The sequence below is a fragment of the Phoca vitulina genome, unplaced genomic scaffold (genome assembly GCF_004348235.1).
Source record: "Phoca vitulina isolate PV1807 unplaced genomic scaffold, GSC_HSeal_1.0 scaffold79, whole genome shotgun sequence".
In the NCBI taxonomy this organism is placed as follows: Eukaryota; Metazoa; Chordata; class Mammalia; order Carnivora; family Phocidae; genus Phoca; species Phoca vitulina.
The window spans coordinates 6,170,398-6,195,668 of NW_022589782.1; the positions used below are offsets into that span (position 1 = coordinate 6,170,398).

The 25,271-nt window shown below is 52.5% G+C and overlaps 2 protein-coding genes across 6 annotated transcripts; one reads left to right on the forward strand and one right to left on the reverse strand.

The window, feature by feature from the left end:
• The first annotated feature begins 78 nt into the window (after positions 1 to 78).
• On the forward strand, positions 79 to 14,681 carry CPSF4 (cleavage and polyadenylation specific factor 4). 5 transcript variants are annotated; one of them, XM_032394061.1, is made up of 9 exons: positions 81 to 339; positions 2,886 to 2,936; positions 4,998 to 5,150; positions 6,836 to 6,931; positions 7,329 to 7,422; positions 8,529 to 8,601; positions 9,689 to 9,753; positions 10,127 to 10,222; positions 12,933 to 14,681. In XM_032394061.1, exons 1-9 carry the CDS (start codon positions 237 to 239, stop codon positions 13,081 to 13,083), a joined length of 882 nt encoding a protein of 293 aa, XP_032249952.1. In that variant the 5' UTR covers positions 81 to 236; the 3' UTR covers positions 13,084 to 14,681. The 5 variants fall into 5 exon arrangements, with proteins under 5 accessions (XP_032249954.1, XP_032249952.1, XP_032249953.1 ...); XM_032394062.1 differs by having other exon boundaries at positions 10,130 to 10,222; XM_032394063.1 differs by lacking the exon at positions 9,689 to 9,753 and having other exon boundaries at positions 79 to 339; positions 10,052 to 10,222; positions 12,933 to 13,182.
• A 107-nt stretch (positions 14,682 to 14,788) lies between these two features.
• ATP5MF (ATP synthase membrane subunit f) lies at positions 14,789 to 23,303 on the reverse strand. Its single transcript, XM_032394069.1, has 4 exons — positions 23,196 to 23,303; positions 16,956 to 17,063; positions 15,649 to 15,765; positions 14,789 to 14,937 (listed from the first exon to the last, which is right to left on the reverse strand). Exons 1-4 carry the CDS (start codon positions 23,206 to 23,208, stop codon positions 14,909 to 14,911), a joined length of 267 nt encoding a protein of 88 aa, XP_032249960.1. The 5' UTR covers positions 23,209 to 23,303; the 3' UTR covers positions 14,789 to 14,908.
• Between the last annotated feature and the right edge of the window lie 1,968 nt (positions 23,304 to 25,271).

Sequence of the window (25,271 nt, forward strand, 5' to 3'; positions counted from 1 at the left end):
GCCTGGCCTAGCGGAGCGTCCCGTACTCCCCGCTCTATTGGCCGGGTCTGGACAGGCGAAAGGCCGGCGCGGGCTCCGGGAGCTCCCGGCATCCCTCGGGCGGCGGCGGCGGCGGCGGCGGCGGCGAGGCAAGACGAGGCGGAGGACCGTGTGCTGCGGGGCGGGTGGCGGGTAGAGGTGTGAGGGCGGCGAGGGACCTGAGGGGTAGTCGGGCCGGTGTGGCCGCCGCCGCCGCCATGCAGGAAATCATCGCCAGCGTGGACCACATCAAGTTCGACTTGGAGATCGCAGTGGAGCAGCAGCTCGGGGCACAGCCGCTGCCCTTCCCCGGCATGGACAGTGAGCGCGGGGCCGGGGCTGCGGGCGAGGGGCGCGACCGACTCAGCCCCGGGACCCCTCCCCCTCGGTTCGGGACGCCCTCTCCCTGGGTCCCGGACCTTCTCCCCATCGGTGGTGGAACCCCTTCCCCCACCCATCCTGGGACCCCCTTCCTCCATTCAGAGTCCGGAGCCCCCCTTTCTCCAGTCTTTGAACCCCTGGGACTATTCTAATACAATCTTCAGGAGGGCAGGACCATGTCTGGCTGTTCAAATAGGTCTTGAATGAAAGCGGGTGTCTCGGATTGGAAATTACTTCCCTCCCCTAACTAAAAGAAAATAGATACTCCCCCTTTTCATCTCCAGCCCCCCACTTTGAGCACCCTCTCCTTGCTTTCATCAAAACTGGGCGGTTGGAGGAGTCTTGCTGGAGGAAGACCCACCTGTTCCTCTCTGTAGGAGATTCCCAGGTAGATTCTCAAGCTCCATTCTAGGATGTGCACTCCTGGGAGCCTATCCCTCACTTTTCCTCTGGACCCCAATTCTGGGCCATTCATCCTACCTGGGCAGCTGCTTGAGCTCCCTTCATTCTCCACCTTCAGATGATAGCTCCTCCAGCCAACTTAGGTGGGTGTCTGGCACTTTAAAAGAAACTAGCAGTTCTCTTCTCTCCGTTCTGGACACACTTGAAGTCTAACGTTGTAACATTAAAGCTCAGAGGTCCTTGTGTTCAATCCACAGATGGGGCATCTGAGGCCTGGGTGGGGGAAGGGACTTGCCGAAGACCACTTGGTCCCTGGCGACTCGGTACATGGTGGAGCCAGGTGAGCTCTCCAGTGTTCCTGACTGGCTCAGTCCGCAGTTCCCTGTGCCATGTCCCATAACTGCCAGAGGCCCCCCGTTCTCCCGCCGGTCGGTGGCCTGGCAGAGCCTCCCTGCAGCTTCATTCCCGTCAAGTGGCCACACTTCTCATGCACACGTGACCAGAGTTGTCCCACTCATGCTGACGCTTCTCTGTGAGATACTGCTTCTACCCACGTGACATACCTCTGGCAACCTTATCTTATACACACACCACCTGCATCTCTATGATACGCATAAGCAGCTGCTGACCCCTCGACACACGTGATCACTTCCTGCTTGTGCATGCACATCCACCTTTGCACATGTGGCCTTTCCCTGTGTTGATGGCATTAGCCTGAGGCCATGGAACCATCCATGCAGGGCAGCTCCTTCCCGCCCACCTTTCTCCAGCATGGGACCACACAGACTTGAGTCTGTGAAGGCAGGTGCAATAGCAAGGGACCCACATACCTGTTCTAAGGAGAGTCAAGGACATGCCTGGCCACGGGTGCTGCCCTGGCTTGGGCCTCAGACTTGGTAGGCACCCTCAGCACTCTGCCAGCCCACGAGCTAGTTCAGTGTGTTAAAGCCCTGGGAGGCCACAACCCGTTCTCCTTTGTCCCAGCACTTCATTGTCATCTTGTTTTGGGAAGAATTTTCAGTTCTCCCCTAAAGGCATACTCTTAACCTATCCGCCTGAGAGCCAGGCCCCAGGATTATGGACTTCTAGCTTCAAGGACCGAAGCAAACCTCTGAGAAGAGCCCAGAAATACTCTTCTATGATGCTTTCCTTACTATAAGGCTTTTTCAACTTTTTGAAATGCAAATGAGTGACAACTTTTTGGCTTTCTAAGCTTTTTGAGATGCAAATGAGTGATAGCCTCTTGACCGCCTTAAGTTTATCCTAGCAAAATCTGCCTGCTTCCGAGAATCCAAGGAATCTCCTGCAAGTTAGCGAAGAGAGGTATGAAACTGGCTTTCCAAGATGCTGTTGGTGGATTTTCAGCAACTCTAACATGCCTGCTGATAGAGAAAACTGTCTATGAAGCCACGGACCGTTTATTCTAGTAGCCATGGCGAGTGAATTCCTGGGCTCATTTGCCTTGCCCCCTGGAGTCACTGACTGATACCACACTCAGCCTTTGTTCCATCGCTCGCCTCACCTGAACCGGCTGCCTCTGCGGAAGCGGAAGACTGCACCTTTAATAATTGTGTGTTGGTGTTGTGCCACCATGAACTAGATCTCGAACTAGCAGAGTTCTGCCTCTGTGTCTTCCATTATGCTCTTCCCTCCGGAATAGCACCTCTGAGGCGCTTATCCCTTCCTCAGAGTCCCCATTCGATTGTTTGTGTTTCCTGTGAGCTCATTCCCTCCCTCTGCCTCATGTTCAAAGACCCATGAATTAGCCCTCTGGAAGGTCCGAGTCCGAACTGGGGGTAATTAACTTCTGTGATCTTGTGCCCCATCCTTCCCACACCCACTCCTAACTCCTTGAAAGCATCTCGCGTACAAGAGGCTCTCAGAATGACTGGTCTCAACCTAGGTGTCTCATTTTGCAGGGAGTGACCAAAATGAGCAGCTTTTTTTGTACTTGCCAGGCCTTGCATTTTTTTGCTAGTCTGTTTCCTGTACCCTGAACCCTTCACGGGTCAAAGGCAAACTGGGTCCCCTCCCCATGTCCCCAGGCACACCTCACTTTGATGCCTCTCCTTTCCTTCCTGCAGAGTCGGGGGCTGCTGTCTGCGAATTCTTTTTGAAAGCTGCCTGTGGCAAAGGTAAGAAACCCCTGCCTCCCCGACATTCCTCCTGAGGTGCTTTCCATCACCCTGCCCCCCAGCAGACTCGTGGGCCATCAGGCCTCTGGCTTGCGTTGCTTTCTGCAGACTAGCAGTGTCCCTAGATGAAATTACTCTGCTTTGGACAGGCTAGGAACATGAGTGGGTATTCTGCCCGAAACCTACAACACGGGTTGGAACCCCACTCTGAGTCTGTCTCCTCACCTCACTTTGCCTGTGGCCACGAGCTGACCTGTGACATGGACAGAAGGGCCAAGCACTGGGCGCCTGGGTGGCTCAGTTGGTTAAGCAACTGCCTTCAGCTCATGTCATGATTCTGGAGTCCCGGGATCGAGTCCCACATCGGGCTCCCTGCTCGGCGGGGGGTCTGCTTCTCCCTCTGACCCTTCCCCTCTCATGCTCTCTGTCTCCCATTCTCTCTCTCAGATAAATAAAATCTTTAAAAAAAAAAAAAAAGGGCCAAGCACTGAGGTGTTCAGGAGCTTTTTCAAGATCTCAGAGTTAGTGAGTGGCTGAGCCAGTGTCTGAACCCAAGCCTTTCTGCTTCTACAGTCTACACAAGCTCACTGTCCTCTGTATCATGTCATCAAAAACCCCTACAGTAGTCTGTCCTGTGGAGCCTTGTTCATACTAACCAGGCTCCAACAGAGGCTGCTGGAACCAGACTATCCACTAATTGATGAGACAGACTACTGGGTGGGAGCTGAGATGCCAGGTGCAGGTCTGGGCATTTTTCTTCCTGTAAGCAAATTTATTTGGAAACTAAATTTTAATCAGTGAGTAGGGAGCACAGAATTAGAGCAAGGGGGTGGTTTTAATGGATGATTTTGGCAAGTTTGGTTCTATAACCCAATCACTTCCCACGGAAACGATAGACCTGCCAGGTAGACCGACCAGGTTGACCTGGGGCTGTCTGGTTGCAATATCATCTCCCACTGGGCTCCTGGTCTTCTTCCCATGTCTGTGCTCAGTAAATCTGGCCTTCTGACCCGCCACCTTCTGTCAGACAGCTGGCCTTAACACAGGGCATTGTGGCTGTCTCTGTGTTAACTAACTAGTAGCCACTGGCCACATGTGGCTACTAGTTAGTTAACACACGTGGCCAGTGACTGCCATATTGGACAGCATCATTGCAAAGTTCTGTTAGAAAGGGCTGGTCTGGGTCTTTCCGTCACAACCTCATTGTGGTTGGGCCTTCCCAGTGGTCCCGCCAGGTCACAAGTTGGAAATAGGAGTTTCTGAGGGTATGGCTCTGTCCCATCTGGTGGCTGATCGCTCAGGTCCTGCTACAGGAGGGAGACCTCCCCCAGTTTATATACAATGTGTTTCTTCAGTTCCGAAGTTGATTTTCTTTCTTAATTCCTGGATGCTAAGTGGGCACTCATAACTAGAAGTGGAACCCACTTGGAGTCCAGGCTTCTGCTGGTGGGCCTGTCTTCCTTCTGTTTTTTTTATAAAGGGTTGTGTTTCCCAAACCCCAGTCTTTCCTTTACTACCCCTACAGTTTTTTGTCATGTCTATGTATCACTAGAGCTATAATTCAATTAAGAAATAAGCTCATTTGGGGTGCCTGGGTGGCTCAGTCGTTAAGCGTCTGCCTTCGGCTCAGGTCATGATCTCAGGGTCCTGGGATCGAGCCCCGCATCGGGCCCCCTGCTCAGCGGGAAGCCTGCTTCTCCCTCTCCTACTCCCTCTGCTTGTGTTCCCTCTCCCGCTGTGTCTCTCTCTGTCAGATAAATAAATAAAATCTTAAAAAAAAAAAAGAAATAAGCTCATTCTCCCACCACCCTTAGGCTTGTTAAGCTTCCATTTAACGGTGATGTCTGTGATACCATGATTCGATGTTTTAGGTTTTTCCAGAACGCGCTGACATAAAACAAGTACTCAGACTTAAGATGTGTGGCTCTGTACTGCCTGAAATCACATGGCCTTCTGCCCGAGGCAGACCCCACTTCCAGGACATGTTGCTCTCGGGTACTCGAGGGACGTGTGGGGTGAAGGCCCCCCTGCCCTCCTCACAGCCCCCCCCTTCCTCGGCAGGGGGCATGTGTCCATTCCGCCACATCAGTGGCGAGAAGACCGTTGTGTGCAAACACTGGCTGCGGGGGCTGTGCAAGAAGGGGGACCAGTGTGAGTTCCTGCACGAGTACGACATGACCAAGATGCCCGAGTGCTACTTCTACTCCAAGTTCGGTAAGCAGACGCCCGGCCTCGGGAGCCCCGGGGAGGCTTCACCCAGACCTGAGACCCAGAGGGGAGAAGCAGCTGCTGGGGTGCCCGCGCTTTCTGCCGTCTCCCAGCTCTCCGGCTTCAGAACCTTAGGCCGTGCCCAGCAACCTCAGCTGGCCCTGTTGGTCAGGATGGGGGTGGGCTCTGGACCCCAGCTCTACTCTCTGTGGGGGGCTGGGCAGGGCTGGGCGTGCAGCACGCTTTCAGAGCACTGTCATCGGGAGACGGTAATTATCCCAGCAGCCCAACAGGTGTGGCCCGCCGGTTTATTAACAGTAGTTGTAGCTTTTCTTTTTTGTAGAGGTAGCGTAAGCTGTGAAGTCCAAGCACAGAGGGTCAGAAATAGGACCCAGGCTTCCCAGCCCCGCCCCACCCATACCAGCACTGGAACCGGCACCGGAAGGGGGCATCCCCTTTCCATGGGAGCCGTCTCCCATCTGGACCAAAGGTGGGAGCCAGCCCTCCTGGGCAGACTCTGAAGGGCACCTCTGCAGGCTGGCCGCAGCCCCCCGATGCTCTGACGCGCCCCGCCGGCCCTTTCCCGACAGAGCCTGGCCTGGAGCGCATGCACGGTCTGCAGCCCGTCACCTGTGAAACAAGTCAGGGTCCTAGTAAACAGGACAGACCCAGTCCTTGGCCCACGGTGCTTTTGCCCTAGCGGCCCAGGGGAGGAGGCCGCTGACACTAGTGAGACAAAGATGGGAAGGACGTGCAGGAAGTGCTCTGAAGGAGACAGACAGCGATGGGACCACACGAGGACCACAGCGTCCTTTAGGCTGAATGGTCAGGGAAGGCCTCCCTAAGGAGGTGAGAGCGGAGCTGGGATCGGAAGGCCGAGAAGGGGCCGGTCACTGGGGGCACAGCTGGGGTGCCAGCATGGCTGGGGGAGGAGGAGCCCGGGGAGGGGTGGGCTCGACCCCACAGGGACTTCTGGTGCGTCTGGGAAGGAGTTTGCGTTTTCTCTGACCAGCAGTGATCAGACTGGCCTTTCGTGTGTAACGTGGGTCGGGGAGGGCAAGCGTGGAGGTGGCGCCACGGCCCAGCCGGGCAAACGGTCCCTTAGTTGGGTGACAGATGCTGCCGGCCGGCTGGGCTGGTTGCTCCCGAGAGGAGCTGTCATCACAGAGGCTCCGTCGCACTCGACCACAGGGATCCAGCCTCGAGTTCCCAAGTCTTCCCTACTTTTGTCCTGAAAGGCAGAATCCTCAGACCTTTCCCCCCGTCCCAGCTCGTAGATGTGAAGGGCTGATCAGAGTAGACCAGTCATTTCCTGGACTCAGTTGGTGCCTTTGCACATTTGGGCCCCCCACAGTGCCCAGGGCACCCCGTTTAGGTAAGGGGTAGAGCCATGAGTTATTTGATGAGTGTGTACCCTGTGCCTGGCTCTGGGTCATTGCCCTTCAAGGCAGCATGGACATGTGAGAGGGAAACACCATGTACAGGTCACGAACACAGTCCACGTATAGGTCAGGAGACTGAGGCTCCACGACACTGCCCTGGGGCTCAGGACTCTCCAGGCCAGGAGGGACACCAGAAGCACCTGGCCCTCTGCCACACAGCAGGCCCCAGCCTTGAGAAAAGCTGAGGCGGTCTGAGTCCAGCTCTCCCCGAGCTGCCCCAGGTGGATGCGTGTCGGGCTTTCCCTGCAGGGGAATGCAGCAACAAGGAGTGCCCCTTCCTGCACATCGACCCCGAGTCCAAGATCAAGGACTGCCCTTGGTACGACCGTGGCTTCTGCAAGCATGGTAGGTGTCGGGGTGGCTGGGCCCCCCAGCAAGAGGCCGGTCCTCTCTTCCTCTGCCCACACGACCCTCTCTACCTGTCCCACCTGTTCCAGTAAGACCCGGGGTTAGGCATCTGGGGCTAGTGAGGCTTTTTTACACCCTCAGCTCACCTGAGCCTCCCAGACCTCCCGCATGGACTGCCTTCTCTCCCGTATTTTCCATAAGGAAACTACCATTGAAGGGGTCGTGGGCCCTGCCTGTGTCCCCCCGAATGGATACGAGGCAGAGCCCGCATCTGGAGCCCTGCTCTTGCTCTCTTCGTCCCCGGCAGTGGTGTGGGCAGGGCTCCAGCTGGCCCAGGGGCACGAGGGCATCCCCCAAAGCAGGGCGTGAGTGTCCCGGACGCTTGGCTCCGCAGGTCCCCTCTGCAGACACCGGCACACGCGGAGAGTCATCTGTGTGAATTACCTCGTGGGATTCTGCCCGGAGGGGCCCTCCTGTAAATTCATGCAGTGAGTAGCCAGACCCTACTCCCCCACCCTGCTCCTGCCCCAGGCCCTGCTGCCTTCTAGATCTTTCCCGGGTCCACCTGGGCTTTGATCACTGCATGGTGTCACCACAGGGCCTGGGGCAGGGGCTGCCGCTGCTCCCTGAGCTCAAAGGTGGCTCTGCCGAGCCCAGCACTTAAGCTTTCCTGGGTCATAGATCTGAGAAAAGCTGGCCTCCGTGCTCCAGGAAACCTCACGTCTTGGCATGTCACTCAGGGACCTCTGGTTAAGAACCTGTGCCCTAAAGGAAGGAGACTTCGGTTTGGGGGCGTCCTCTGTGGAGGCAATGACCTTGAGATTCCACACACACTAGTCCACATAGCTCTTCGTGTGTGTGTGTGTGTGTGTGTGTGTGTGTGAGAAAGAGAGAGAATGGAGAATGTCCCCATTTCACACGAGAACACTGAGGCTCAGAGCTCAGCCACTGGCCAGGGTCATGTGGTAGCAGGGGTGGCAGCTGGTCAAGGGCAGGTCCGTGGCCTCCGAAGCTGGGTTTTCCTTGCCCGGCAGGGCTCAGAGCTCCTTTCCTAGGCCTTAGTGCACATCTGTCACTTTGGGTGGTTGTGGAGTCAGACTTCTGGGACTGCAGAGTGGTGTCGTCCCCAGTCCCCGGGCTGCTTCCATCCACCCCAGTGACACCTGCACAGAAGCACAGGATCCCGGTCACTGCCACACAGTGGGCAGGTGACGGGTGCTGCGGACTTGGTCCCACTCCCTAGGTGAGAGCCAGGGAGTGTGTCTTGTTGGAGGTGGTCCGGCAGCTGCGCTGGACCCTCAGGAAAGGGTGTGTGTTGTGGGGAAGCAGCACTTGCAGGTCCCACAGCTAGGTGGGAGCAGAGCTGGGTCTGAGTCCAGATGAGTCCGTTCTTTTCGCCTCTCTTTCCCGAGGCTTCGGGGCAGGGCTGAGAGCCAGCACCCAGCCCACGTCCAGGCGTGTTGCTCTGTGCCTGGGCAGAGGCTGCCTGTGATCTCCCAGGGCCAGAATTTGAGAACACTGCCTGGCCTGGCCCCTCTCTCATCCCCTCTTCTCCTCCCCTTGTTGTCCTCCCCTCTGGCTGCGGGGTGACCAGCCCTCGATTTGAACTGCCAATGGGAACCACCGAGCAGCCCCCACTGCCACAGCAGACGCAGCCTCCGACAAAGGTACCGTGCCCCAGCCGTGCCTGCCCCGGTGCGCAGTCGGCCAGACCCGGCTGGCGACGTGTGAGAGGCAGGGGAGGGGGTGGGACAGGAGGGGAGTCACCCTGAGTTCCCGTTTGCATCTCCCTCGAGAGGTGGAGGGCTGTCTGCTAGAGCCCAGCGCCCATGTGGCTTCTCTTCCCTTCTGGCCTGGCGAGTGGCTCAGCGCGCCCCCTCGGGAGCCAGAGTGGAGGGCGGCATGGGCGCCGCGGGCCTGCTGCTCGTGCTTCTGGTTCCAGCCCGTCCCTTTATAAGCAGGGAAACCGAGTCCTCAGGGCGGGCCTCGTCTGAAGGCCCCCAGCTGGGCGGGAGCAGCCTGGGAGCAGGCCTGGGGCTGAGCGGGTCTCCGGCCTGTGCCGGTGCTCTTGCTGCCCCGTGTGGAGGTTCCTGGCAGGGACGGTGGGCTGGCAACAGCGCTGAAGGACCCGCTGGCTCCACCTTCCTAGACAAGGGGGTCCCACCACCCAGCAATGGGCTGATCGTCTCAAGCATGAGAGGGAGAGATGCCAGAGACACATGCAGCCCCCCACCCCCCACAAACCAAGGGCACCCTGGCTTTGGTTATGGGAGTGGAGGGTTGGGGGCCCAGAAGAAAGGCTGGCCGGGTGCGCTAAGCAGGGTCCCAACAGGCTGAGTACCCCCGCCTACTGATCTTGCATCCTTACCTTTTACTTGGTTGAACTCTGAGCCCACTGCCAGAGCCCTGTCCGTCCTTGAGTGCTACATAGGCTGAGCCAGGAGGGCGTGTTGCACTGAGCCCCACCCTCAGGTGCTTGTGGGGTAACTCAGACCTCATTGCAAAGCCAGAATTCCTGGGTGCAGGAGCAGCCGTGACAACCTGGGGGTTTCTAGCTCACTGCTCCTGTTTACGGGGGCCAGAGCCAGGAAGCCTCGTGGTTGGGAGGTGGCCTAGCTGTCCAGTCCCCACGCCAGGAGCCCCTGTCCCCCTTGCTCACATGACTCCCTAGTGGAGGGCCCTCTCAGCCCCTAGACCGCGGGTCAGCATGTCAGCCTCCCAACTGTTTTTCTGTGACTGTTGCTCGCCGTGTAGGCTGCTAAACATCTGGCTGAACCAAGCGTTCATCCTGACCTGAAGCTAGAACCTCAGAAACAAAAGTAAGGCCTGCTCATGCCCTCGCCCTGCTGCCCCAGAGACCTCCTCGTCTCTTTGGTGTTTTGTTTTCTACTTTTATTTTTCGTTCTTGTGTGTCTGCATGGTGTTTTTCGGGCAGCGGCTCCTGCCATCATCACCAGATGTTTCTTTCCTGCCTGCTCTCCTGAGCAGGGCCACCACGGAAGCCCTTCTTCCTGCTGGTCGTGCGGGAGCAGTCCCGCCCTCTTTTCTCCTGTCCCCATTGGTAGTCTGCGTGCACGTGTTTTCCGCAGTAAAACCGTGTTGTGTAACTCTTTCCAGCAAAGTAACAATCCGCCATTACAAAGGTCGTCCTCCTTGATCCAGTTAACGAGTCAGAACTCTTCTCCCAATCAGCAGAGAGCCCCGCAGGTCATCGGGGTCATGCAGAGTCAAAACAGCAGCGCAGGCAACCGGGGACCCCGGCCGCTGGAGCAGGTCACCTGTTACAAGGTGAGTCCCAGGGCTGGGGGGGCGGGGCGGGGCTGTTCCCTCATTCCCTGCGTAGTTCATTTTGAAAAATGGTAGCATCTTTGTTTCTGGACTGTAAGAGTGAAAATGGGCTACCCTGGTGGGCTGGAGACCATCCTGCTTCCTTCCACGACACACCAAGGCCAGGTGAATGATCACACATGCTGTTGAATGAAAGGATGGAGCTTGCGGGAAAGGGAGGCTGGTAATAAAGTAGAAGCACAAGTCCCAGGGAAGGGAGTAGGCCCTGAAGCCTCTGGATGTCCTCACATCCTGCAAGGCCATCCCCAAGGGAAGGGGGACAAAGCTTTAAGCCCACACAGGAAGAAAACAGATTAGAACTCACCCCCTTCCCTAGCACACACACACACCCCTCAGGGAACGGGTAAACTTTTTAAAAACCTACTAGAAAACCTGTCTCATTCTTGGCTCTGGATGGAAAGGCGGGGAGGTAAGTGCCTTGAGAGTTTATAGTCACCAGGGGACCCTTCATGAGTTCGCACATATTCTGGAAAGCTGTAAACTGGGTTTTCTGATCTGAAACAGCCCCAGATGTGGGTCCCTGGTGCCTGGCTCTACAAGGAATTTATTCTCAACCCGACCATATCTAATTCCCACAGCTAGAGTTCTGAAGAATGAGTTCGTAATTAAAAATCACAAAACCTAGAAGGAAACCACCACCACTGAGGGAAGTCAGCAGAAATAACTGATAATAGAACTAGGCCACAAAAACTTCAGATTTGGGGATTATTAGACAAAATACAAAGTTAGTACACCCTTTTGGTAAAAACATTTAGATGACACACAAATGTTTTGGGTGCAGAGTGTTGTCCCTATTCCCACCTTCCCTAAAACAGCCACTTGATTCTGTGTGTTGTCACGGAATGTGCTGTGTTGTCACGATTTTTGGTTTTGGTGCTCCTTCACACCCCACAGGGGACCCCACACAGAGAACTGCGGTGCCAAACTTTTATTCACACGAGCACAAGGAACATATATTTTAATACAAATAGGGCCCTGGGATGTATAATGTCCTGTACAGTCTTTTTTTTCTCGATAACATGTGGATCATTCTGTGCCGGTAAACGTAAATCTGTTCACTGGGTGTGTACAGAACTGCAGTTTACTTTACCAGTTCTCTGTTGGTAGCAGTTTAGTTTTTGCTGCTGAAAACAGTGCTGAATCTGACACTTAGACATCTGTGAGCTCTCGCCCGACAGCAGCATCCATGCCTCCAAGTAGAAGATTCAAGTCAGGAGGTGTATGCTTAGCTTCAGTTGTTCCCAGAACTTTCCCTCAGGAAACGCTGAGCCGCTTCCCACAGCCGTCAGACACAGAGCAGGGTGAGACACAGAGTGCTCGCACTCTTTCCCAGGAGAGGTTTGTGTTCCGCAGGGAGGGGACGGCAGGTGCCCCAAACCACTAAAGGCCTCAGGTTTCTGAGCCTGAGCCCCACCAGGTGAGGAGAGTACGGAGAGGGGGCTGTGCCTCCGACCAGTCACTTCGCGAGTCCGAGGAAACGCAGGTGTTCGGAGGCAGTGTGGCTGGCGTCCTGGCCCCCGCCCTCGGCAGCAAGCTCTCCTGCGTCCTGAATTTAGGTGGAGCCGGGACCTAACCACCTCTTCTCACCACGCGCACTTCGTAGTCGACATTGTAGGCACCTTGTGGGAATCCTGGGTTCTCCAGGATCAGCTGTGGAGGCCGATGGACATGCCAGGTGCTGTGAGCAGGGGCCCGGTCAGTGCTTCCCTCTGCTCATCTCTTCGGTGTTAGGGCCAGCTGGCAGCTACACGGGCCACTCATCCACGTAGTCACACCTACAGATCAGGCCGACTTGAGAACATGGGGCCCGTGGGGTCAGGAGACAGAGCAGGCTGGAGATCTGGGCCTGAGGCCGAGGAGGTCGGGACTGCGAGGGCCCTGGGTGGGTTTCCCCTCCTGTCTCCTCCCAACCCCCTGGTCAGTGCTTGAGGCTGCTGTTCAACATTTTAAATCCCCTCTGCTTTCTGAGTGACAAGAATGAATGAAGAGAAGCTAAGGAAGGGCCTGGAGAATCGGAGCCAAGATAAGTCAGAGTCAGTGCTAGATTTTTGAAGTGATGCTCTGGGTCTGTTCGCCCAAGTCTAACCCTTGTCCCATCTCTCTGATCCTGTAACAAACCTGTCCCTGGGGTAGCTTAGGCAAGTATGCAAGAGCCAGGAGGGAAAACTGGGTGCAGCCCACCCTGTGTCCACGGCAATGAGTCCCCGGGTTGGGGGGAGGAGCCTGGTGGCTTCTCTCACGTTGTTGCCTCCTGTCTCCAGAAGAGTGCCTCAGAAAGGTAAGTGACTGGCCAGCCATACAGAGGGGCTTGGTCCCCAGGCAGGTGGGGGAGCTCTCGTGCCACGGGATTCTCATCGTCCTGCCACCCACCATGAGACCTTCCGTGGACAGGCCTGCAGGAGCTCTCCCTGCTGTGCTCGCAGATCGTCCTCTGGCTCTGCAGCTGCTCTTCCATCTGCCGAGTTGCTGGAGTTTCTGGGCACTGTACTTTGGAGCTCCTTTTCCTTCATGTTTGAACGAAAGTCTGTACCACTGAGAATTGCAGAGTCCCATCCCTAACCTGGTATTTGGTGGGTGTGACCTTACTTGAAAATTGCATTTGAAAACGGTGGTTTTTTCTGTCTCCTCCCTCCCTTCCTGCTGTTCCCAGTGTGGCGAGAAAGGACACTACGCCAACAGATGCACCAAAGGGCACTTGGCCTTTCTCAGTGGACAGTGACAGCAGCTGGAGCCAGCTCAGAGCAGCCAGAGGGCCCCACTGTTGGGAACCGCTCTGGGCCCTCGTTGGGAGCGTGCACTGAACTGTTGCACGCCGGTGTTGGTGCCGCACTGGCCGGGGCTGGCAGGCAGGCAGGCACGCTGGGGTTAGCGTTCTGAGGGGCTACGTCTGTCAGTTTCCCAGACACCCCACCTCCCTATCATTTTGCTGTAATCTTTTCTTAAAAGGGGACAGGTGCTCTAGTTTGGTCCTTCTAAGTCAGCATCATGTTTGTCTAGCATCCACACCTCCTGTCCGGATCTCCCTGCACACCACCAATCTGGGGAGGGGAGGAGGTCGTGGCGAAGGGCTTGTGCTAAGCAGGCTGTGTGGAAGGCAGCCCTTCCCCTCGAGGCCTCGTCATTAAACACCAGTTCTTGGTGACTCCGGGGGCTGGTGGATCATTTAAGCTTCAGCCAGGTCATGCCTGCCTCCTCCATGTCCTGCTGAATTCAGAAGCTGTGCCTATCGATGTGATTTGAACGAGGCAGCCCTTCAGGGCAGACTTAAGTGCACTTGTTGCCTCGACCTGGTCCTGCTCGAAGGCGGCAGTGGTTGAGAGGAAGGGCGCAGGGCCCTCGGGTGTGAGGATCCTTCCTCTGGGCTGACTTCCTTGGAGCACCCACTTGACAGTGGTGGATCTCAAGGGTATACCGCCAGCTGGAGCTGCGGAGCACCCGTTAAATGGAGGACCTGGTCCATCTGTGCACCTACCTCCCGCCCCGCCAAGCTTCTGTACCGGCACTCACCTCTGGCCTCCGGAGACCATCCTGCCCCTGAACCTGGAAATGTGAAACCATCACCTGCAACCTGCAGGGCAAGTGGGCCTATCCAAGTTCTATTACAAGAACACTTTTTACGAGGTTGATTAAAGCTTGTTTTTTAAGCTGCGTCTCATTACTTCAGGGACCCCACGCCAAGGAGAGGACTCCTGCTGGCCGCACGAGATGCTCAGCACGAAGCTTCGGTATCGGTGTTTGCTTGTCCCCTTTTGACACACGTGAATCTCCCGGAGGGGAGGGAGGCTGCCAGGGGAAGGAAGGGCCTCTGTCCTGGCAGCTGGTAAAGTCTGGAAGCTTGGCGTTTGTCTGAACAGCCACGTGGCAGGTCTCCTTACTCCATCTCAGATGTTGGATGATAACACTTATTCAGATGTGGATCTTCTACGAGATAATTAGCCACAACATCTCAGCCCTTACACTCCATGCAGTATGTTCTTACCATATACCCCTCAAGAAACCACTTCTGGCCTTCATGTCCCTTTACCAAAGATCTCTGATGAAGGGTAAGGATGAGGGGGCTGGATACGGGGGCAGTTGTGAGCTCTTGTCAGGGCCTGTGTTTTCCCTTGCTCCCCTGAATCCTCCCACAGGCGAAGAAGCTTCCTTACCAGGAGGGCCCACACTCGTGTAGCCTGCATAATGCAGCAAGATGGAGGAGAAGGCATTCTCAGGCACTTGGCCCAAGTTCTGATGTAAAAGCATCAGCTGACAAAAAGCCAGAAGTGCTTAGAATACTTAGGTGCAAAGAGCAGGGAAACCCCTCTGGGCACTTGACAGGCTTAACTAGATGACACCCCACCTCCAGTGAGCTGGGATGAGGTCCCAAAGCCACGGTGGGCAGCCCACTGGTTCAAATCCCTGGGCCACGGACAAGAATCGCCCTTTGGGAACCACAGAGCAGTCTCATCCCAGCTGGTACAGCAAGAGCTCCGAGAGGGCAGGGAGATGGCTACACCAGGAAAGCAGTCCAAGTACCAGTCATCTTTTATTGGATGTTAATTCTGAATTAGAATATGAAAGGATTCAAGGGTGCCAGGCAAAGGTCATGGTCAGGAATGCCGAATGTGCCTCCACACTGCGCCCTCTTCAGTGGTACTTGCGTAGCCGCTCGTGTTCTGAAGTTAGAAAGGCAAGATGGTAAGTTTCTTTAAAGGTGTAGTGAAAGCACAAGACGACGGTGGGGGGTAAAGCCATGCTGAGAATTCCTTTCAGGATATAACCCAGAACCTGCCTGCCAGGGTCTCAGCAGAATGAGCAGACGTGGGGGTACGAAGGCACATCGAGCTAATCTGCAGCCTGGCCAGCCTCATCCTTCCCAGGACACACGCACACTCGGACACAGTCCCCGAGAGCCTGGCCTTCAGAGCCAGCATCACCCCGGCTTTCAGACTGGCGGGGGCTACCGCGGGCACTCTGCTACCCTCTCCCACCCCACAAGCTCCTCTCGGCCTTCAGACCCAGGACAAGCTACGCCTTTCCAGAACACCACACAGACACTGGATTGTACCACTCCTCTTTCTCTCTTCGCACTGGCTGCTAGGAAGATGAAGCCAAAATTTTCCACCAACCCTCAGCGGAGCCCGCAGCACCTTACAGAATGCTTCCTAAGTACTGCTTTTATCGGGGATTCATGTCCGTTTTCCTGTCTTTATTTTCTCTTTGCCACAATTTTCTCGCTTAAAATAGCATCCTCTGTACTACATTCTCATAAGTCCCTCCCAATTTTTCAGCTGCCATAGAATGAGGGACTTGTAAACCTGACAGTGAACCAGTCCCACCCAGCAATGAGAAACCCCAGAGGGCAAGGTGACCAGAGAGACACTCACTGAGTTCCTTGTAACAACGACAGTAATTGAAAAGCACATAAGCTGCCAGCACCATAGAAATCCCAGCAACGCCCCCTTTCTTCACATTGACATACTTGTTGTAATACCGGTAGTAACCTGCAAACGAGAGAGGAGGCCACTGTTTGCTTTGCGGTGAATGCTTCACACACTGCAAAGTCGAGTCTGGCTTAAATTCAGGGACCCACTTCCGTTCTGACTCTTGAAAGCCACTCACCCTAAATTCACTGGCTGATGAAGGGAAAAGCACCAATGCCCCAGGGGTCTTATCCTGGGAGCCCAGGACAAGCCCCAGCTAGGTCCACCTGGATCCTACCCCTACACTTTGGCCTTCACCTTAACAGACCTGGCTCAGCCTGTTAGCCTTTGATCCTACCTCACCCTCACCTCCAGCCCTAGGGATCCCCTTACCCTAATTTGACCAAAAATCCAACCCCAAGTAAAGGCCACTTAGCTGAGGCCGGCTAGGTCTGCCTGTTGGGGAAAAAGGCTTTGTGCGATCATCTCTTTGCTGGGTACCCCCACCAGTGAGGAAACGGTTTCTGCCCTCTTTGGGGCTTGTAGCTTGCTTGACAAAAAAAATCAATGAAATGATTCTAGAAGGCGCTGGTTTATAATAGAGAAGATGGGAAGTCAGGGACTGTTGTCACGAAGTATGGGGAAAAGGCAGAGAATTCTAATCTGAGCTAAGGAAGGGCCTCTCAGGGCAGAAGGAAAACATGCCACACAAGAGTTACAGGGCAGCCAGGACTGGAAAGAAAAATGGGGGGGGGGGGGGGCTCGAAGCCAGAGACTACACAGGCATCCGTGGGTTGATGTGGGTCTCTGGTTCCTGGAATGAGGACAGGGGCCCCACGGGACTGATGTGACTGTGCACAGACCTGAAGGGTAGATCATTTCAAACATCCACCCTGGAAGTTTTGCCTGGCAGGGGGATGAGTGTTACCTTATGGACTGATGTCCACTATGCTTCAAACTCATTTTCCTCTTCAAAAAGTCTTATGATATAAAAATGCTTGTAGACATTTAAGACGAAGGCCGTGGTACCAATTCCAAGCAGCAGAAAACATTGTCTTGGCTGAAATATCTTAGAGCCAGCCTCTGATAGGACCAATCACCAATCAAACACAGAGCTTCAGGGGCTAAGAATCTGTCCCTGTCCTTCTCTACATAACTTATTGGTCTGAGACAAGGCCTTGACTGCTCAAATTAATTCAGAGCAAAGAGAGACCAGAAGACCTAGGTATCTGCTTTTTTTTTTTTTTTTACACATGGCTGTAGGCTCTGACCTCTTCGAAATGCTCCAGCAATGCCCTTAGGGGTGAAATCCCGCATCAGTATCCAGCTGGGCAGCTCTCCCAGTTTCACATCCATGAGTTTCTTCTCCTTCACTGGTACTGAAAAGGAAGAGCAGAAAACACGCACTGAAGACCCTCCAGTAAGACAAATAGCATCCTTTTATGTCACTTACTTCAACCATTCAATAAAGTCACTACACAGAGGCTGCACACGAAGAATATTATGAATAAATATATCACACCAAATTCACTATTTTAAGCCACAGTGTATATAAAGCGACAGTTCTTTTTTTTTTTTTAAAGATTTATTTATTTGACAGAGAGCGAGAGAAGGAACACAAGCAGGGGGAGTGGGAGAGGGAGAAGCAGGCTTCCCACAGCGCAGGGAGCCCAATGTGGGGCTCAATCCCAGGACCCTGGGATCATGACCTGAGCCGAAGGCAGACGCCTAATGACTGAGCCACTCAGGCGCCCCTAAAGCGACAGTTCTACTAATGATCAAGATTTGAATAACAGCTTACTGGGAATAACTATGTAAAGAGAGAACGTAAGGGCCGTGAGGAATTAAATAATCAGGTGGAGGACAGAATAGAAAAATGATTGCAAAACTAATATTTACAGGTACTAGCTCATTTAATCTTCACACCAAGTAGCTGAAGCCTTTATTTTATGAGGAGTGGGGGAGACTGACTCAGAGAAGTTAGGCAACTTGGCCAAGGTCACACAGCATGTAGGCAGTAGGGCAGGGCTCAACCTTAGGTCTGGCTCCCATGCTCCTCAAGACAATCTGATATTTGCCTCAAGCATCCTACCTGGGGCCACAAATGTTAAATGACTTAATAAAAACCACTCCAACGATGGACTCTGAAAAACAACCTGAGGGTTCTAGAGGGGAGGGGGGTGGGAGGATGGGTTGGCCTGGTGATGGGTATTGAGGAGGGCACGATCTGCATGGAGCACTGGGTGTTGTGCACAAGCAATGAATCATGGAACACTATATCTAAAACTAATGATGTAATGTATGGGGATTAACATAACAATAAAAAATTAAAAAAATAATAAAATAAATAAAATAAATATAAATAAATAAATAAAATAAATAAAAACCACTCCAAATGATCCAATGGGCCCCAGATAATATTCCAATGAGAGTCTGGGGACAGAACAGGAAAGGCTCCTGGCCAGAGCAGGGTAGAACTGTGAATGTTCAGATGCTCATAAGGAGAGAATGGTCTCCTTTCTCATCCTCCCCACAGAGATCGCCTTTAAAAAGCTGCTGGGCAGGTATCCTCTTCAAGGCAAGGAGTTAAAGGCTACTGTCCTTTCTTAAAGATTACCAACCACAGAAGGAGCCAGACCAAATCACTCAAAGAAAGGTTTCTGCTCCATTTTGGGGATCCAAGGAAAAGACTAAGGCTTTGTAAGGACCAGCCTCAAGAGTCCACTGAGGGGAATCCCAGAGATCTCCTGACATCTCCCAACACTTAACAAGGGCAAGGGTTGTTGGGCCATACAGAAATACAAGGTTTAATGGCAGCTTCTCATCTGCTACAGTCATCTGGAGAACTAGACACTGGGTCCGAATGAACCAGATCCAGTGTTTTCAGTGTCCGTCAAGAGGCTACAAGTCAGGGGCGCCTGGGTGGCTCAGTCGTTAGGCGTCTGCCTAAGGCACAGGTCATGATCCCAGGGTCCTGGGATCGAGCCCCGCATCAGGCTCCACTCAGCGGGAGGCCTGCTTCTCCCTCTCCCACTCCCCCTGCTTGTGTTCCCTCTCTCACTGTGTCTCTCTCTGTCAAATAAATAAAATCTTAAAAAAAAAAAAAAGAGAGGCCACAAGTGACAGGTGGAGGCATAAGCCTAAGACTTGCATACATAGCTTGAGGGTTATGATTTAGGCTGCCTGTCCCAAACAAACTGGCCCGAACCTTCCATCTAGACTCAATCCAACAAACACGGAGCACCTACTGTATGCCTGGCAGCGTGCTACACACTGTGGACACAGCACTGACTGCAGACGAGAGCCCTGCTCTCAGGAGCCAACCTGCTATCGCCAGACAACCATCTCACCCACTCATCTTAGCAGGCTCACCATACTTCCGCCAGACCCCTTTCTGCTTCTTCACCTGAGGGCCTTTGTATGTGCCGTGCTCCTGGATCATCATCACTCGGCCAGCTCAACATAAATGTTATTCCCTAAAAGGCCTCCTTCCCTGCCCATCTTATCTCAAGCACTAGCACTACCTTTCTATATGAGCTCTGAGCTCCAGTTTCCTTGTCTGTAAAATGGCTTATTCCAAGCACTGAATGAGAATCTATGTAAAAGCATTTGGAACAGTACTCAGAACTGTGAAGTGTTAACATTATTCTTGTTGAAATGTCATTAAGGTCTATGTGAAACAAAGAAAAAAGACAAAAGTAGAGAAAGAAATGGCATACAAACCAAACTTAAGGACGTTTTAAGCAACACAACTTCAGGGATTACTCGCACCCTTTAGTTCTTTTACAAACAGAAAACTGATGTGATTAGTTTGGTAATATTTCTGAATATGAGATAGTCTCAAATGAATTTCGGGATACGTTTCAAATCTCTGTTGGAGAGTTTAGTGTCAATGATAGTAATACCACACAATAATGTCATTCGAGAATGACCTGTATCTTTCTGTCACCCTGTCCATGCTATTCCGAGAAAAGTTTAACAAGTACACATTTTTACATGCCAGTTTTGTCTTCACTTGGTTCAGAAGGCCGCAGTCCAAGAATAACTATTCTTGAATAAGAACATAGTCAACACCTTTGCTATAGACTCGAAGCCTTCTTGCATGCAGTGAGGAGCGCAAACATGTCATGCTAAAACCAACGGGCTTTAAATACGGCCACACGGTGGGGAGTGCATGACTAATTTATATGGAACTAGAAGGGCCGAATGTTGCTAACTGTTGGCGCTGGGTAATGAGTCTGAAGTGTTCATTACATTATTGTTTCCTTCATCTTTGAAATCTTCCATAATAAAAGGTTTAAAAATGCTCTTCATCGTAGTACTATGTTGGGGGAGGTGTACAAAAGAAATAGTATTTTAAGTCGAAGTATTTGAGACTGGTATAAGGCTGGTAACAAAAAAAAAAAAAAAATCAGGTCACTTCTGATCCCACAAACTATGAAAACACACTCTGCATTCTCACGACCACATTCAGAGGCTGGCATGGTGCCTTGGCACATCACGGGAGAAAACAGCCAACAATTTAAAATTCGTTTTTCTATATATTTAGACCTATAAAGAGGGCTTCCTTAACAAAAACTAAGAAATTTATAAAGACAGGGGGAAAAATTTCACATTAGGCCTAAGGAGAGCCAAAAACAGCACCACCATAAAACTCCAAGAGATCAACAGATTCATCAGAGCTGCATCTACACTTTTTCCAAGACTGTCTGTCTCTCTTAATGGAAGACGAAGACTTTGGTCCTTAGGCAGCCCAACTGGAGCCCTCCCCCAGCACTTGTGCCGTGCTGCACACCCTCCGCATTCACTGGCTCACACTGGTAGAGGGCAGTGATAACACAGCAGACTTGGGAGTCCCGTATTCTGGGCTTAGTGCCACTTTGTGGCCGTGCACCCTTGCACAAGTTCCTGCCTTCTGTGCCTCAGTTTCCTCCTTCGTAAAAGAAGGTTAAGAACAGTGGCCACCAGGGCGCCTGGGTGGCTCAGTCGGTTAAGTGACTGCCTTCGGTTCAGGCCATGATCCCAGGGTCCTGGGATCGAGCCCCTCGTCGGGCTCCCTGCTTCTCCCTCTGCTGCTCCCCCTGCCTGTGCTCTCCTGCTCTCTGTCAAATAAATTAAAAAAAAAAAAAAAAAAAGAACAGCAGCCACCTTGGTAATTGGCTGTAGGTACTATGTAAATGGAAATTATCTGTCTTTCTGCCTATGAGCTATGTGAAGGTGGGAGCAACCCCACATACAGTTCGTGGTCATAACAGACCTTCAGTGAAGGCTGAGAAAGGACCACATGTTCTTGGGAGGGTAGGTGGCTCCCTGGCCTGATTTTATGACTTCAAAGCATACTGTCCACCTATACGGAGAGGCATAAAATGCTAAATGTCTTCTGGGTGCTAAATCCAGCCTAGGGCTGGCCACAGAGTGGCAGATTTCAGAACACTTTTTTTTTTTTTTAATTTTTAAAAACCATTCTTAGCTCACAGGCCATACAAAAACAGATCACAGGAAATCTAGTCCATTGGCCACAGTTTGCTGACCCGATCTCATCTACTGCTGTTAATTCATATTTCCATCATTTTATTTGCTAATGAACTAGTGGCTTTATGTTCTGGCGACAGACACCAGCTAAAAGATAGTCAGTACTTAAAAGACTTGGACTTCAACTCCTTCACCTAGGGTGATGCTGAATGGGCCAGATGTGACCCTGCTCAAATGTCACAGAGTGGAAGCTGAGATGACCAGTACTCAACAGCAGGCCAGGCAGTGTTTCAAGTACCTTACACGTACTAAATTGTTTAATCCTTAGTCCACAATGCTCATCACTTCGCTCTACTTAAATAAGATGCCAAGTCTCAATGCTTCCTTTTCACATGTCCTCTTGTTTAAACAATACGACCACCGCGGATAAATATTCTCATACCTGTTTTTTACAGATGGGAAAAACAGCATCATTCTCATCTTTTCTGATCCCCTCTTCATTTCTCCAGGCTGATATTAAGAATATAGAAATTGGGGGAGGGGGGGAGCGCCTGGGGGGCTCAGTCGTTAAGCGTCTGTCTTCGGCTGGGGTCATGATCCCGGGGTCCTGGGTTCAAGCCCGGCATCCGGCTCCCTGCTCTGCGGGAAGCCTGCTTCTCCCTCTCCCACTCCCCCTGCTTGTGTTCCCTCTTTCGCTGTGTCCCTCTCTGTCAAATAAATAAAATCTTTAAAGAAAAAAAAGAATATAGAAACTGGGTAAAACAGGGGCGCCTGGGTGGCTCAGATGGTTAAGTGTCTGCCTTCAGCTCAGGTCATGATCTCAGGGTCCTGGGATTGAGCCCCACGTCAGGTTCCCTACTCAGCGGGAAGTCTGCTTCTCTCTCTCCCTCTACTACTCCTCCCTGCTTGTACTCTCTCACTCTCTCTGTCGAATAAATAAATAAAATATTAAAAAAAAATAAAGAAAGAAACTGGGTAAAACAGGTTAATCAAAACTCTGCCTCAGGCAGGCCACACCACATCTCTGACCCTTATTTTCATCTTTAAAATGGGATCAACGTTCCAGACAGGGACTTAATGACAAGGCTAATGTGAGAGGCTCTAGGGCTAAAACATGGTTTCCGTACTAAAAATAAATAAATAAATAAAATCAGTGTGCACAAGGGTGCCTGGGTGACTCTGTCGTTAAGCGTCTGCCTTCGGCTCAGGTCACGATCTCAGGGTCCTGGGATCGCCCCACATCTGGCTCCCTGCTCCGCGGGAAGCCTGCTTCTCCCTCTCCCACTCCCCCTGCTTGTGTTCCCTCTCGCTGTGTCTCTGTCAAATAAATAAAATCTTAAAAAATAAATAAATAAATAAAACCTTTAAAAAAAAAATCAGTGTGCACAGTCTGAGACGTGTAGATTTATACACGCATGTCACTGAAAAGCCTGCAGATCATAAGGCCATCCTTGAGATTAAAGCTCAGTTTACTACGAGGCCTCAGACTCCTAGGTTTGCATCCTGCTCAGCCCTCTCACTAGTTGTGACCTTGAATAAGTCACGTCACCTCTCTTGGCCTATTCAACGCGTATTCCACATATATGCGTCCAACCTGACATGGTATCAGGCACCGTCCTAGGCGTTCGCTCCTCCTGGAGCTTAATTTGAGCTTCAGCTTTGGAAAGAAGGGCAGAAGCTGCGCCTAGGGTTCAAATGCAACGGGGTCAATATTCTTCAACGAGGAGGAAGGATGGCCGGAGGTGGTGCATTCCCAAGCTCGCAGACGCGTCCCCCGGCTGCCGTCACCCCCGCAACTGCAGCCGAGAGACGCGGGCCCTTGGGCAGGGGGGCTGCGCGCTGAGCGAGCGAAGGGTCGAACGGTGCAGGGCCCTGGGCAAAGGGCTCCGTGCGCCTCCGGTGAGGCCATAGGGAAGGCCCTGAGCGAAGGGCAGGCGGCTCCGCAGTCCCCTCCCCTCCCAGTGCAGCTCTGAGCCCCGAACCCCGGACCACGGGTCCTGTCCTCAACCTTGCAACCTTAACCGGGTACAGGTACTCACCGACTGACGCCATCTTGGAGTCCTGGGTGTCCGCTCTGCCAGGCCGCGCAAGGACTCCTGGGTAGGGAGCGCGCGCCCCTGCGGGCGAGGGGAGCAGAGGTTCATGGGAAGCAGGTCGCGGCTTGTACGTGTCTGGAGCTGCAAGTGCACCATGGGGTGAAGGGCAAAGCCCCGGGATTCCGCAGTAGGGAGAGGGGCTGGCGGCGGAGGGATAAGGAGATGGGGGACGGGATGGTGATGGTAGGGCTCAGCTTGGGCTTCCCATCCTAGGAGAGAGGAGGCTGGAAGGGACCCAAAAATGGGAAGCAAGGAGAAAAGAGCATCCTGGGTTTCTTTGTCGCCTTGAAAAGGCCACGACAACCATTCCTGGTTCAGGAATTCTGACTTGGGCAAGACGCTTCGATTCCCTGAACTGCACTTCCTTCTCTAAAGTGGGATGCAATGCAGCAGGCACCAGCAGACAGCGGCAGGGGAGCGGCCTGCCTCAGGGAACTTTAGGATTCCAGTTTTCTTCCCTATTCAAGAAGGAGTCTAAGTGTAAAAAACAGAAGGATTTGTGGAAATAAATAAGGGTTTATGGTTATATGAAAAACCAGGAATGCAAACAAACTCTGGAGTCACCATGCACAGTGACCCATGATTTCTAAGCCTTAGCCATTCATCTTCAGAAGAAAACAGGGACAAAGAAGGGGTGAACCCCCAGGATCTTGCTGTCCCTGGAGCACCACGTAAACCCTCTGGGCTAGAGGCTCAGTGCCAGGATCCATGCCCTCAGCAAGAGGGTTGTAATTTACTCCCTTCATAGGTCCATCAAGAAACTGGACTCCTCACTGGGGCAGAGATCCATTTTCTTGATATTTGTCTCCTCATAAGCAGTTTAATTCATTTGAAATACTTTTTCTTTCTTTCTCTTAGAACCAAAACAAACAAAAAAACCCATGCTCTCTGAGGTGGCTTTAGATGGCATGTTCATGTGTTTCTGGAAAATTTCTTCTCCAATCCTGATAAGTTCAACAAGTTGTCACCAGCAATGCGTGGGGGTGTGGGAGTAGGAGGCATCATACCCATTAACATGTGTTCTTTTTTTTTTTTTCTTTCTGGTTTTTTGGTTTTTTTAGAGAGGGAGAGAGAGAGGGAAGGGCAGAGGGAAAGGGAAAGAGAGAATCTTAAGCAGGCTCCATGCCCAGCGTGGGGCTGGATCACACAACGCTGAGATCATGACCTGAGCTGAAATCAAGAGTCAGACACTTAACCAACAGAGCCACCCAGGCGCCCCCCATTAAGATTTGTTCTAAAGGGATTTGCATTTCTGGGGGTGACATTGGGATCTGGTTTCCAGAGGGGATGGGGCAACTTTCTGTTAGACAAAACGCTGTGGCCATTTCAGCTTTGGTGTCCTTGAATGACCTTTCTTCGGAAATAATAGGGGTGCCTCTCACCAGGGAGAACCACCCCATAACAGGGAGCTCCTTACAAGTTGACAAAGGCTATTGTGATCATTGTCTCATCCTCCGTGGTGCTGGGGGGTAGGGATCATTAACTTCACTTATCAAACAAGATTCCTTGTGATCCTTTTCATATTGTCAAGTACACTGATGGACACTAACCATCAGTGGTCAGCTTACTTTTCTGCTTCTTCCACTATAAATTGAGCTCCTTGGGCGCCTGGGTGGCTCAGTCGGCTAAGCGACTGCCTTCGGCTCAGGTCATGATCCTGGAGTCCCAGGATTGAGTCCCGCATCCGGCTCCCTGCTCAGCGGGGAGTCTGCTTCTCCCTCTGACCCTCCCCTCTCTCATGCTCTCTCTCTCTTTCTCTCTCAAATAAAATTAAAAAATAAATAAATGCAGATCTTTAAAAAAAATAAAATAAAAATAAATAAATTGAGCTCCTGAAAATAAAGCTGTTTCTGAACTCAAAGTCTGGCTGTCTCATTCAAGATGTTCAATAGGTGTTTGTTAAATTACTGTGTGAGGAAAGAGAGGTAAATGAGCAGAACAATAAATGAAAGAATCACAGAGATAGAAAGCAATTGAAGAAGTCCCTATGCTCAGTACGTCAGAAATGCAAGGAGCATC

What these genes read in the sequence shown, in the direction of transcription:
- ATP5MF (XM_032394069.1), bottom strand. An exon ending in TGCTGGAGCATTTCGAAGAG is followed by an intron (nt 15,766 to 16,955) that starts GTCAGAGCCTAC and finishes TCTCGTTTGCAG; the next exon opens with GTTACTACCGGTATTACAAC. An exon ending in TCGTTGTTACAAGGAACTCA is followed by an intron (nt 14,938 to 15,648) that starts GTGAGTGTCTCT and finishes TTCTAACTTCAG; the next exon opens with AACACGAGCGGCTACGCAAG.
- CPSF4 (XM_032394061.1), top strand. Translation starts at nt 237, where the DNA reads ATGCAGGAAATCATCGCCAGCGTGGACCACATCAAGTTCGACTTGGAG. An exon ending in CCGTGGCTTCTGCAAGCATG is followed by an intron (nt 6,932 to 7,328) that starts GTAGGTGTCGGG and finishes TTGGCTCCGCAG; the next exon opens with GTCCCCTCTGCAGACACCGG. An exon ending in CCCTCCTGTAAATTCATGCA is followed by an intron (nt 7,423 to 8,528) that starts GTGAGTAGCCAG and finishes CGGGGTGACCAG; the next exon opens with CCCTCGATTTGAACTGCCAA.